The sequence below is a fragment of the Anastrepha obliqua genome, unplaced genomic scaffold, assembly GCF_027943255.1.
Source record: "Anastrepha obliqua isolate idAnaObli1 unplaced genomic scaffold, idAnaObli1_1.0 ptg000012l, whole genome shotgun sequence".
Lineage (NCBI taxonomy): Eukaryota > Metazoa > Arthropoda > Insecta > Diptera > Tephritidae > Anastrepha > Anastrepha obliqua.
Genome location: NW_026562179.1, coordinates 5,252,129 through 5,266,992, shown reverse-complemented (window position 1 = coordinate 5,266,992; position 14,864 = coordinate 5,252,129). Strand labels below are relative to the sequence as shown.

Genomic DNA, 14,864 nt, shown 5'->3' with positions numbered 1-14,864 from the left:
AATTTCTTGAAGAAGATTAGACATAAGATTGATATGGAAAAGGAGGAAATTAATTATGGGAACGAATATTCAGAAAAATTACGGTTTTTAAGTAACAATGAGGATAGTTGTATAGGAAAATTAGGAACGATATTAAAATCTTTGGGACACAGAAGTCCTAAAGCGCCCGCCGAAGGTAATACCGGCAATATAAAAGAAAAAAATGAAAATTCAAAGAAGGAATGCTTTGGAAATACAAAAGTTATCATGGGACAAAATTGTCTTATGACGCCAGCTGATGAGTCATACCAGCATAAAACAAATAAAAAATTAACTTTGGAGGAAGAAACCTCTAAAACGCCCGCTGAATATCATTCCGGCAATATGTTAAATATTTTGAAGTTGAAAATTTGGAAATGAGGAATAAATTTTCTAAGAAATATAAAAAAATATTGGTGAAAGTGAAGGTTTTAATATTCCTCTATTGAGAGAGGATATTATTAGAATTATAAAGGAAACACATAAGAACATTGACATGGATTTGCCTTTCAGGACAGACATAAAAGCGGAAATTAGAACTGAGGATGACAAACCCATATGGTCGAAGCAGTATCCATATCCTGTGTCTGTAAATAATTTTGTTAATGAGGAAATTGGAAATTTACTAAGAAAGGGTATAATAAGGAATAGCAAAAGTCCTTATAATTCTCCTGTTTGGGTTGTTCCGAAAAAGGGAATGAACGAGGATGGAAGTCCTAAACTAAGGTTGGTCGTAGATTTTAAAAAATTAAATGAAAAAACAATATCAGATAGATACCCCATGCCTAATCCTGAGGTTATACTTTCGAATTTGGGGGAATCCAAATATTTTTCAACAATTGATTTAGAGTCAGGATTTCATCAGATCTTAATGCAGGAAGGTGATATTGAAAAAACGGCTTTCTCAGTTAATAACGGGAAATATGAGTACTTACGGATGCCATTTGGGCTAAGGAATGCCCCTAGTATATTTCAGAGAGCAATGAAACAGTTAAAACAAATAGTTGAAAGATTAAGGGAAGCTCATATGAAAATATCTCTTGAAAAATCAAGGTTTATAGAAACAGAAGTTGAATTTCTGGGATACGTAGTATCTCATAAGGTTATTAAAACAGACCCAAAAAAAGTGGAAGCGATAAAAAATTATCCCATACCTAAAACTTTACGACAATTAAGGGTTTTTTTGGGATTAACAGGATATTACAGAAAATTTATTCAAGATTACGCTACAATAGCTAAGCCACTGACAAAGCACTTAAAAGGAAAAAATGGAGGAGTATCGCAGCATGTATCAAAAAAGACAAGGATTGATCTTGATCAAGAAGGTATAGCCGCTTGTGAAAGGTTAAAGGATGTATTATGCCAATGCATTGAATTATCGCAACCTGATTTTAATGAAAAATTAATTTTAAATACCGACGCTTCAAATGTAGCTGTGGGGGCTGTATTATCACAACGAGGAAAACCCATAACATTTATTTCAAAGACCTTGAATTCAACCGAGCAGAATTATGCAACTAACGAAAAGGAGCTTTATGCTATTGTTTGGGCATTGAAAACATTGCGACATTACCTTTATGCTGTAAAGGATTTAGAAATTTATACGGACCACCAACCGCTATCGTTTGGGATATCTGAAAGAAACCCTAATGTTAAAATGAAAAGATGGAGGGCATTTATTGAAGAATTTTCGCCAAGAATAATCTATAAACCCGGAGCAACAAATGTTGTAGCAGATGCACTATCGAGACAACAGTTAAATAATTTAACAGAATCGAATAATGAAATTTCAGAATCGGAGGATTCATTTGCGAATACACAACATTCAGCCGAGAGTAGTGATAAAATTTCAATTAGGGAAACTAACAAGCCATTGAATCATTTTAAACAGCAAATATTAATAAATCAAGTTGCAAAAATTACCACCCGAGAAAGAGTTTTAATCTTCGGTAACACTAGATTTTTAATAGAATATGATAAACCAGAAAATATAATACCTGTTCTTTCTGAACAATTAAATCCAAAATTGGTTACAGGAATATTTTGTAATCCGGAAGTGGCATACGAAATAAAAACCGTATTGATGGATACTTTTCCGGTAACGAAATTTTTACGTGTGAAGTGTTTTCCAATTGATGTCACGAATAGAGAGGACCAGGGTAATATTATAGAGCAAACACATGGTAGAGCACATTGAAATTATAGGGAAAATTTGGCACAGATCAGGGATCAATACTATTGGCCCCAAATGGTGAAGCAATTCAAGCAATATGTTAGAAATTGTCAGATATGTAATAAGAATAAATACGATAGACAACCCAAAAAGGTACCAATTGGAAGGGCACCAATTCCAGAGAAAGAAGGTGAACAAATTCATATTGACATTTTTTACGCTCAAAAACTGAAGTTTTTAACTTTGATTGACTCTTATTCTAAGTTCTTGATAGTTAAGCACATTGAAGATAAGACAAATTTAATCGAAAAGATTTTGGAAGCTTTACAGGTATTTCCGGAAGTAAAGAGAATTACAGTAGACAATGAACCAAGTTTTGCATCGGCTCAATTTAGATCATTTGCTAATAGATGTAATATTGAAATATATTATTGCGATCCAAGACATTCAGCAACTAATGGTCAGGTAGAAAGAGTGCATTCTACTCTCATTGAAATAGGAAGATGTTTAAAGGAGGAATTGAATTTAATAAGTGATTTAGAATCCATTATTAGAGCAGCTCAGCAATACAATAAAACTATTCATTCGACAATTAAAGAAAAACCGTATGAGGTGCTTTACAATAAAAAACCACATGAAAATATAAAAGATAAATTAAAATCGGCACAGGAAGTTATGTTGAAGGTACATAATAAAAGACGAAAAGAAAAAAATTATACTCCATGTCAGACAGTATATGAGAAAGTTATAGGTGAAAGGAATAAATTAAAACCGAAATATAGGAGACAAAAAGTAAAAGAAGATAAGGGAAATAAAATAATAATTCAGAAACGTGACAGAATAATTCACAAGGATAATATTAAATCTTAATATTTACAGAATGAGATTGGTGCTATTTGCAGCATTCATATCTTTCGGGATGACGGACATTATTGATTATACATTATATGTTTTAATAGAAGACGGAGATGTTTTATTATATGAAGATTATGGGGATATTTTTCACATTGCAAATATAACTTATTTTGCGAGTTTATTGGAAGAAATGAAACAACAAATGTACAATAGGAATGAATATATTCATGTAAATGGAAGTAAGACAATGCGTACGGATTTTGACGTAAATGAAATTGAATACGAATTGGAAATAGAATTAATGGAGACATTAATAGAGCAATTGCAGGAAAAGGATCATAGATTTACAAGAGGTATTAATGAGTTGGGAACATTGTGGAAATGGATAGCAGGAACACCGGATCATGATGATTTAGTATTAATAACCAATAAATTAAATGAATTAGTGGAAAATAGTAATAAACAGTATACCACAAATTCACAGATGTTTAAAGCTATTACGCATTTAACTGAGAGGGTTAAAGAATTACAAGGAAATGCACATATTAGAATGATGAGTAAGCGTAGGAATAGTTATATCATTAATGAATTACAGAATTTAATACAAACAATAACTTTGGCAAAGGTAGGAATTTTGAATCCAGCTATTTTGCACATTGATGAGAAATATAACACGACATGAACACGGACGAATAACGATTACAGATTTAATAGATGATTCACAGTTTAAAGTAATTCAAAATAAAGAATTAATTGTAATATATATAAAATATCCAAAGGTATTGTATGATTGTAAATTTTATGAAGTTCGGGCTATAGCGCAGAGAGATGGTAAATTGAGGATAAAATAGCGAAGTGTGGAAATGATTATGTAAATGTAAGAAAATGTAAAGAAGAAATAAAAAATACATACTGTAAAATTGAAGAAAGGAAATCTTGTTTGTCGAAAATTTTGAATAAAGCAAGAACCAAATGCAAAAAATTAAAAGAGAAAAATAAAGAAATAGATGAAATAAAACAGGGGGCCATATTAGTTTCTGGAACGCATGTAATTGATGAACGCACATTAGATGGAGTTTTTTTTAATAGTTTTTAAGAATTATACTATAATTGATAATGTTACATATGAAAATATTGATGAAAAAATTTGGAATTATGTAAAAATTAATTATATTAATAACTTTGAAATAACTGAGTATGTTGAATCTACAAATGAATACTTAAAATTTGAAAATTCGAATGTATTAAATAAAATAAAACAGGAAATTCAAGGAAAACCGATTTGGTGGTCACTTACCACAGTATTGATAGTGTCATTGTCTTTTTATATAATTTATAAATTAATAAAGAAAATAGATGTCAAGAAAGCATTAAGAAGCAAAAATATAAAAGAAATGTTAATGAGTGATATTGATTTGACGATTCAGAATATCACCGATATATATTCGAAGACGGGACGCTTCGATTTAGAGGAGGGGGAGTTAATACCCTACTCTGGTAAGCCGCATAACGGCAAATATATACAAAAACTTAGAGTAAGCAATACTTCTTAAAGCTTGCATAAGCACTAATTGGATGATGAAATAAGCTCATCCAATAGTGAAATATTTACTGTAAATATAAACAATTATTTGTTAAGGATAGAATTACAATAAGCAATACTTTTTAAAGCTAGCATAAGCACAAATTTATAAACATAAACAATTATTTGTCAAGTACTTTTTAAAGCTAGCATAAGCACAAATTTATAAACATAAACAATTATTTGTCAAGTACTTTTAAAGCTAGCATAAGCACAAATTAGAGGATGATGAAATAAGCTCATCCAGTAGTGAAAGATTTATTGTAAACACAAACAATTATTTGTTAAGTATAGAGTAAGTAAAAATTTGGTATAAAAGAAATAACGTAAGAATAAAAGATTCACTTCAAGTTTGACTTTGAAAGCAATCGTGTTGTTTTCTTTTTTTTAACGCTAACCCGCGTTATAACTTTAATTTACATATGCGTGTATTCCCAATAACCTTGACTTATGTACATATGTATGTACACATGTCACAGCACATCACATTCTTACAAGAAATCAAATACACATACGCACTAGTGAACGAGTTTCTTCCTAACAAGTGCAAAAACAATTCTGCTCTATGTATGTATATATACCCACTTTATGTCCTAGCATATATACATACATAAATATATACCTACTTGCCTTCTAAACTTCCTACAAAATAATTGTATTCATATGTTACTACATCCATGCACGTTCATACATTCAAGCATACATATATGCGCGAGCACAGCGCGCCCTTCTTGATTCCGTGTACTTTTGTCTTTCACCAGTCGATATTCCTAATATTGTACTTACAAAAACACAATACTTTGATAGACGCAAATGCAACAGCAAGCGCAAGGCGATGGCCGCTTTGCCACCACCCATTCTAAAATGTTCTAGAACACAACAAAAACACATACCTCACATGCGCATGTCGCCCGAAGCTAAAATCTAAGCCTAGCGACTACAAAAACAAAATACATTCGTAGACGCAGTCGCAGCGGCCATGATTCTATCAGCGACGGCGCTGAACAATTTAGAACAAAAACAAAAAGTTCATTCATAAGTTTGAGCTCATATTTCAATTTCATTCATAAAACGAGCCGCCCATATGCCAATTTTCGCGACCATTCGAAAATAGTCAATATTGGAATATTTCGCGTGGAATTATTTGCCAATATTTGATAAATCTTGAATTTTTGTCATGTCGAGTGGCCGCGGCTCCGTATGTATGTATGCACCCTTATATGTATGTAAATATGTCTTCTAACTGTTCGACAGTCGCGAGTTAATGCGACTTAGATTCCTTGAACAAGTCCAGCGAATCACACATTTCTGTTCGCAAAGCCGCATATATGTATCCTATGATCAAAAAGTACCGGTTCTTTTTGCTCATTGGGTATACATATCCCATCTTTTCACTGACGGACAGTTGTTGTTTTTTGTATGCATACATTTTGCGTTCGTTGAAGGTTTGTATATATTATATTTATATATATTTATATACATATGCGTGTATGCGCGTTTGGCTTTCTGGATGCATCCATGGATATTAGAATATTTTCGTATAATCATATGATTGACTTTATGGCTGTTTTACATATAAATTCAAAAAGAGTATGAATAATGTTATATAGAAAATAAATTTCTAAATAACAGGTATTAGAAAAACCTGAATACACTATTTTAAATCAATTCTAATTAAACCAAATACAAAAAATTAAATAAACATATCGAATAAAGAAAAGTGGGTACAGGACTTGAACCTGAGTCAAACAGGAGACTATGTACCGCATACACAACACGTCTTTCACGATTGCGCTAATCTATAATTACTAATGAACTTTTCTAAATCAGTCATTTATTCGATTCGCAATTTTATATGCACATATTCTGCGTTAGTAGAAAGTTTGTATGCGTAATTATATGCATATGTATGTGTGTATGCGCGTTTGGCTTTCTGGGCGGATATTAGAATGATATTTTCTCATCAATATAATTTGGATTTGATGAAATAGATTATTGACATATGTACATATTTTCTGTTTTGATTGATTTATATAAAAATCAGGTCATATCCAGTATGAACTATATTATTTTATACCGAAAAGAAATTTCCATTTATGAAATACAACAAAAACAGTATTTTAAAGAAATTTTAATTAAAATAAACTCAAAAATTTTACCAAACTTTCCTGGTTTGAATTGTAAAAAAAAAAATGTGCAAGAAAAAAAAATATGACTTCAGGACTTGAACCTGAATTAAATATGTACGTGCCAAAAAACAAAGCGAATAATTCCGCCGACTTTAGCTTCTGCACAACAAATTAACTGCCGCGCGGCCTTCTTAAATGCAAATTTATTCGCTTCGCTGTGGGCATGAAATAAGTCGATTTCCTTAGTAGTGTGCCGAAAAATCTTATGAAATTCCTCAGTAGTTTGGTAAACGCAGAAAAAATCTGAATTCCTGTCCTAGCGTGGTAAGTAAATATAGAAACCCTCCACTCGCGTCACTCGCGTGGTAAATATCTGCAATTCCCGACTAGTGAGGAAAGTTGAATTTGAAATTCCCTTAGTATGAATCTACAAATTAGTACTCGAAAAAAGCTCATTTAACATTTGCTCCTTCTCATTGCATTAACATTCTCTGCTAGAAGTCATCGGACCATATTTCTTCGAAAATGAGGATGAAATGCCGGAATCGATTTCAGGAGTTTCTTACAGAACATTGATTGAAAACTTTTTGTGGCCAATGGCGGAGCAGTATCCTAATTTGTGGTTTCAACAAGATGGAGCAAGTGCACATGCTGCTAGGCAGTAGTCTTTAATCATTAGTAGGTCTTATTTGGCCCACCCTGTATTTTAGTCGATGACTCGATGAGTCGATTTAACAGTCCAACTTCTCACACCAATTGTTACAAATTTTACGTCAAAATCCAAATAAATCTCTTACAATACTCCTTTGAGTGCGATTACTAGGTCGTCAAATAAAAGTAACAAAATTAATGGTAACACACTTGCTTTACTTTATTTTAAACATTTTACTTTACGGGTGCACGTTCATCTTAAGATGAAATCACTCTATTACTTCTCGTCAAATTCATTCATTTCGAACAAGCCTTCGTCATTGTCCACTACTAGTCAGCTCCTCCTTTGATGTATGAGTATATACGGCGTTGGTTCGTATTACTCCCACGTACTGCTGGACGGCGTCCTTCAACATGTTTCGTTATAGGCCTAAGACTTTCCTCTTCCTTGGGATGCTACTCTTTTTTTTGTACTTGAACAGACACCTAATTGATAACGGAAAATATAACCAGGCGTGTCAGCTCTCGTCCTGCCACGCTTTACCGTTGTCATTGTGGCTGCAGAACTGGAGATCGAAGTATTAGCCATATTCGGAGCTGTATTCTAATTTCGTCTTGCGGTCAGCTTTTCGCCCGTTTGAGGATCACTAATACATGGTTTCTACATAACGATACTTTGAGGTTCCGTTTTTAGCTCCGATTTGGATATTAGTATTTTTGAAGATGAAGTAGGACCATCTATTCTCTGCAGAAATCTTGGTTGTTTCATGTTGCTTTAATGATAGTAGGCATTCCGCCTGACTCAAGTGAAAGCTCTTCATTGAGGGAATAGTGTTAGTTACACTAATATACGCTGATAAGGTGGGATTAACGATTCGACTAAGCCCTCACACCACTTTAAGATGCGTGTCTTCACAGGAGTCAAAACGTTCTATATATTTTAAGAGGTAAAATTCCCATCTACATATTCAGAATTGAAACTGACATATACACATACCCATCTTGATCAAAAAGTTGCCGGAACAACCGCCATGTGACGTTCTAAGCCAACTGATTTGAGTCCAGGTTTTTTCGTTAGATTGCAACATCTGTGATTAATACTTCTGCTAAAATTGTATCGCTTCTTTTTGATATTTATAAAAGTTAGGCCGTATTAAGTAAGTCTACCAGTGCAGGTGTTTGTTTAAAATTTACAATCAAAATGGATTGAGTGGTGCGTAAGCCTCAGAAACATTGGGGAATTGTTTCGGTAATGAAGTTCTAAAGAAAACAGTCGTTTACGAGATGGCAGAAGAGATCATGACCACCAAATTAACAAAGTTACCATCAGAGAGCTGGCAGAGGACTTGAACATTGCTTATAGATCCGTTGAGGACATTGTAGTTAATGATTTGGGTTTTAGCAATGTTGCTCCAAAGTTGGTTCCAAAGGACTTGAATTTCATGCAAAAAAAGGCGTGGGTATAGGAGTACGACACGAAATTCAGACATCAGGCGAGTGAGTGAAGAGCTCCGAATAAACAAGTCCAAGAAAACCTTGTCGTTTTCAGTTAAAAGAGAAATCGATACACACGGGTTTTATGTATTGTATACCATGAATTTTTGCCAAGGTGTCTCAAAGGGAAAGAATGTGCAACGAGATGGCAGATCGAAAGAAATGAAGCCTTTCACCTCTTTTTTTCCAATCCCCTTACATCGCCTTCACGTGGTGACACTGTTAACCTAGTGCAGAGATCAAGTAGCTATCTTTTTACAAGAAAGAACAAACCTTGGTGGATGCTCTAGGAACGGAAGACGTAAGGTGAGCACCCCCGAAAGGGGACTGGCCTTTAGGCTGACAACCTAATGTCAGTATAAAAAGAAACTTGTCTCGACACATCAACAACAGACTCGGATAAGAAATGGACATCAATACCGACCCCTGCAACGTTTAAAGGACTATGATTTGACACTTGGAACATGGAATGTATTGACTATGCTGCAACCTGGAAAAATGGCGGAAATTGCAGACGAACTAATGAAATATCGGACAAATATTTGTGCACTACAAGAAATAAGGTGGAAAGGTGATGGTGAAGTGAGAAAGAAAGCTTACTCGATTTTTTTTAGTGGTTCTGAAACTCAAGGCTTACGCGGAACAGGATTCTATGTAGACAGTAAAACCAGAAAAAGCATATTGAATTTTTCTCCCGTGAACGATCGTATATGTTATTTAAGACTACAAGGTAAATTTCAAAATATAACTATTATAAGTATATATGCACCTACAAACGATAGCACTGATGCTATAAAAGATAAATTCTATGACGACCTTAGTGACGTAACTAACAATATTTGCAAACACGACATTTTATTGATTGTAGGCGATTATAATGCAAAAGTAGGAAAGGAAGAAGGCATCATCGATAAAATTGCGGGAAAATTCTCTATACACAACCACACAAATGACAATGGTATGCGAATGTGTAGCTTTGCGAGTGCCCACGGGTTAGTTGTCAGTAGTACAGCCTTCAAGCACAAACGAATTCATCTTCAAACTTGGAAAATGCCGGGCCGCAATATGGCTAATCAGATCGATCATATACTTGCTGACAAAAGACATGCTACATCAGTCATAGATGTGAGATCATATAGAGGCGCTTGCTGCGACACAGATCACTATCTCGTGGTAGCTAAGTTACGACAACGAATTTCAATAGTAAATGACAACAAAGGCTATAAAAAATTAAAGTGGAATACAGATGAACTTATAAATAATGAAGATATGAAAGCAAAGTACAAATATGCGATTGAAAACATTTTATTTAATGAAAATAGCACAAATAATGACTCAACTGAATTAGATATTGAAGATCAATGGAATAAACTGAAAGCTACAATCATAAAATCCGCAAAGAATACTATTGGAGAGAAGAGATCAGTAATGAACGAATGGTATGATGAGGAATGCAGAGTAGCTAATTATGCGAAAAAGGAAGCTAGAATAAAATATATGGAAAGAAACACACGTACAAATAGATTATATTATGTAAACAAAAGAAAAGAAGCTAAGAAAATAATGCGAAAAAAGAAAAAAACCTACATGAAGCGGCAAATTGAACAAATTGAAAGCGATTTTAGAAACAAAAATGTCAGAGCTATGTATCAGAACATCAAAAAACAGACTAAAACATTTCAACCTCGAACAAATATATGCAAAGCAAAGGATGGTTCCATAATCAGCGAAAAACAGCAAGTAATAGATAGATGGAAAGAATATTTCAACGAACTACTTAACAAAGAAAACTACGATAATACAAGTAAGGAGGAACAAGTAGTACATACGGCCGAAATCTATGTTGAAGAACCTAGCTTTGACGAAGTACTATTGGCTATAAGAAAACTTAAAAACCATAAAAGCTGTGGTGAAGATGGAATACCCGCAGAACTTCTGAAATATGGCGGACATGAACTACATAAACAAATATTTACCTTAGTAAGCCAAATATGGCATTCAAATGAAATACCCACTGGATGGGCATCAAGCATAATAGTACCTATACACAAAAAAGGACATAAAACTGAATGCCAAAATTACAGAGGCATATCTTTACTTAATACAGGTTATAAAGTATTTACAAACATTCTATTTGAAAGGCTGAATATTTATGCTGAGAACATCCTAGACGATTACCAATGTGGTTTTAGAAACAACCGCTCAACGATTGATCAAGGTTTTACTGTCCACCAGATATTCGAAAAGTTTTACGAATATAAAATTGATATATTTTGCCTCTTTGTTGACTTCAAACAGGCATTTGACAGTATAAATAGAAAACGGATAAAATACTGCTTTCAGAAAATTGGAATACCTCTGAAGTTAATTAATTTGATTCTCTGTACATTGTCGAACACAACAAGTAAAGTACTGGTGCAAGGAAGCCTGTCAGACCCATTCGAAATCATATCCGGAGTAAAACAAGGAGACGCATTGTCATGTTTAGTATTCAATTTAATGCTACACACGACTGTTAAAGAAATAAACACGAATGGAACATTATTTAATAATGATTTTCAGATATGTGCCTACGCAGATGATATTCTTATTATGGCTAAAGATAGAAACACTCTTATACGCGTCTTTAAATGTATTGATAAAGATGCAAAAGCTCTGGGACTACACGTAAATACCGAGAAAACCAAATACATGATTCGGTCAGTCAACAACACGACACGCGATGACCTAAGTATTAACAACTTTGCTTTCGAAAATATCACTGAATTTAAATACTTGGGTTTTAAACTATCAGCAGATAAAGATTCGGCGATAGCTATTAACGACAGAATCCAAGCTGCAAATAACGCCTACTACGTTAACATAAAACTATTTAAATCAAAAGATTTGTCCAGAGCACAGAAAATAAGAATGTACAAAGTACTGATACGACCCGTCCTTACATATGGTGCAGAAATATGGACGCTGAAAACAAATGACATTCATCAGCTGATGTGCTTCGAAAGACGTATCATAAGGAAAATATATGGTCCGGTTGCAACAATAGATGGCAGCTACCGCATTCGCTACAATAATGAAATCGAAGAAATCGTTCAAGGACAAAATATAATACGTTTTATCAAAGCCCAACGAATTAGATGGATTGGGCACGTACTGCGCATGCCGAAAGAGCGAAATGCTAGGAAAGCTTTTATTTTAACACCAATTGGAGGAAGAAAAAGAGGACGCCCACGAAAGCGATGGTTAGATGACGTCGAATCAGATCTTAAGCAAATGAACGTACACAACTGGAGAGATGTAGCCATGGATAGAATAAAGTGGAGAAAAATTGTTGATGAAGCTATGGTCCACCACGGACTGTGAGGCTAAGAAGAAGAAGAAGAAGAATTTTTGCCAAAAGGTCAGACAGTGGTAAATACTATTATTTGGGCATTATGAAACGTTACGTGAAGCAATTCGCCAAAAAAAAGAAAGGATTTGTGCGAAAACAACTCGTGGATTTTGCGTATGCGTAATTTTTATCCGTAAAGTTTTAGCCAAGAACGAAACGAATACCATCTAACAACCATTCTCACGATTTTTTTTTTGTTTGATCGAGTCAAGAAAAAAAACTAACTAATCAAAGACGGTTATACCGAATATAGAGTTCCAGAAATGTTTGGAGAGCTGGACCAAATGCTTGCATAAGTGCGTAGGATTTAGTGGGAAGTACTTTGAGGGGGATAATAGCACTTTTGAGGAATAAACATTTATCTTGAATTTTCAGGAATATTGATCAAGGTGTTATATCCAGCATATGAATGTACCCTTCGCGAGACTAACCACATATTTACGAGCGCCTTCAACTTACTCGTCTAACACCTCTTTCACTCAGAACTCACCCAGTCAAAACGGTCTGGGCCAACCGTTAGATGAGATTGACGATGGTGACCAATGATTCTACCGCGCTTATAGGGCTTGGTAAACTGCTGCAACAATAAGAGATAAATTTAAGAATTGTAATAAATATAAGACTTTCACGAAATTAAATCTTTGTTTTGTTATGTTGAGAGACTGGTGAGTCTTTTAGTTCGGACCTTGCTCTCCAAAATAGTCCAAAGAGAATAATCCATCGGTTACACGTGTGGTGAATTTGAGAATCATTGTGTGGACGTTATAAAGTTCGGAACGTGGTTTTTTAGCCATTCTTGGTTCACTCGAGCTTTGTGAGACGGTGCTGAGTCCTGTTGAAACGTCCGTGGTCTGCCACCGAAATGTTTGTCTGCCCACGACTTCAAAGCAACCTCCAGAAAACTTTCCGGATAATATTACGCATTTACCTTGACGCCAGGCTCGATGAAAACGATTGGAGAGCGCCCATCTGCGGTTACAGTGGCCCAAACCATTACCTGTGGCGGGTGCTACCTCCTGGTGCCGAATTGATGACTAAAATTCTCGTATGACGGGTTGGTCAAATAAACCCTGTCGTTTTGGGAGTTTACGACTTGCTCGATTTGAAAATTTTTTTCGTCAGAAAACACAATGTTCGGAAACTGAGCGCTTTCGGCCAAGCGAACAACTCCTTCGCTCTCTCGAGTCTGACTTGTTGCTGCTTTCGAGGGAGATGATATGCTTTTTGGATCTTTTAAGGCTTGACTTTAAGATCATTTTTCAGTATGCGGCGGATGTTACGGTCAGATATTTACAGTTCCTTCGCCATTTGATTTGCACTTCATCGGGGATTTCGCTCAAGTCGCTTTTTCACTTTTTGAATCATTCACCATTTCACGTGACGTTGTAGTCTTTTGATGACCACCTCCGTGACGTTTTGCGATGCTACCAGTATCATTGTAACGAGTAGTACTGCGATAAAAAAACTTTATTAACTTTAAGGTGTTCGAGCTAATGAACAATCGCTGGTAGTGATTTTCCAGCCAAGTATAATGTAATCACACTATTACGCTTGAAATCCATTACTAATTTTTTTTCGCGTTTACTCTCGACAAAATGCTTCCGAGCGCTTGTAAACAATACTCTGGACTATCATTTAGCCAACTAACAGACAGCTGATGCCCGTGTATCAGCTGCGGGAGCGGTGTAAAGTTTGTTACACTTCGAGTGCCGGATCTTGTACAATGGTTAATGAGGTCAACTACCAACATAGGTACATATACATTTATTTTCGCCTAGGTTTCCGTTTATAAATTATGTGCAGTTAATACAATGTATTTCGTTCAATGAAAGCGTTATAGCATTTTATTTAGCATATAAATTAAATTTACTAAAGTTTTAGATCGGTTATAACAATGTTCAAAGTTTTTTTTTTACATAGTGCGATGAAGCTGGCCTTCATAATGGCGTTTTAATAATCAATTTGATGCAGTGCATGGAGGTATGGAGCAATCATTCAAAAATACCTTAAATAAACATAGTGGAGAGCATAACTGAGCGCATGATGATTTCGAAAACATTTGTGGGGAAATGGAGGATTAAGGAAGTGTTATCTGAGCTTCTGGGTGACTTCATTTATGGGTTTATTTATATGAGTTTGATAGTTTTGAAGATTTGTTAGTGCTCACTAGTGCCGTGGGATTAAAAAACTTTTGGTAAATTTATTGAGCCTTGTATCCCTGATCCCCTAGGAAAGAGACGGTCTTATTGCGAATGGCTTCTTGATGCGACGCGTTGGTGCATTAGCTTCAGGATGAGATGTATTTAAGGAAAGGCTCTTTTAATGAGTCCCGTTCTAGTGAATAGAGCGTGATGCAAGGCACTGATGCATTAGTGCATGCTTTATTTGAGCTTCGAGACGAGCTCTTGATGAAATCTGTTAATTGAGCCATGAGCCGTTTCATAAGCCCCGTGAGAGCTGGAACGATCAGCCCAATAAAATCGCTTAGTTGGGACATTTCTTCAGGTGGTTATTAATAGAAAGCCTTCCGATATTTTGTGACAAAGTACGCATTCCTTTTAATAGCTTCCA

The 14,864-nt window shown here is 34.9% G+C and overlaps 1 protein-coding gene across 1 annotated transcript in view; it reads left to right on the top strand.

The window, feature by feature from the left end:
• The first annotated feature begins 9,597 nt into the window (after positions 1 to 9,597).
• The window catches only part of LOC129251339 (transcriptional activator protein Pur-alpha-like), a 39,432-nt gene continuing 34,165 nt past the window's right edge, over positions 9,598 to 14,864 (top strand). Inside the window, exon 1 of the mRNA XM_054890702.1 lies at positions 9,598 to 9,632. Within this exon, the coding sequence (XP_054746677.1) occupies positions 9,613 to 9,632 (20 nt within the window). The 5' untranslated portion in view covers positions 9,598 to 9,612. The remainder of the gene's footprint in view (positions 9,633 to 14,864) is intronic.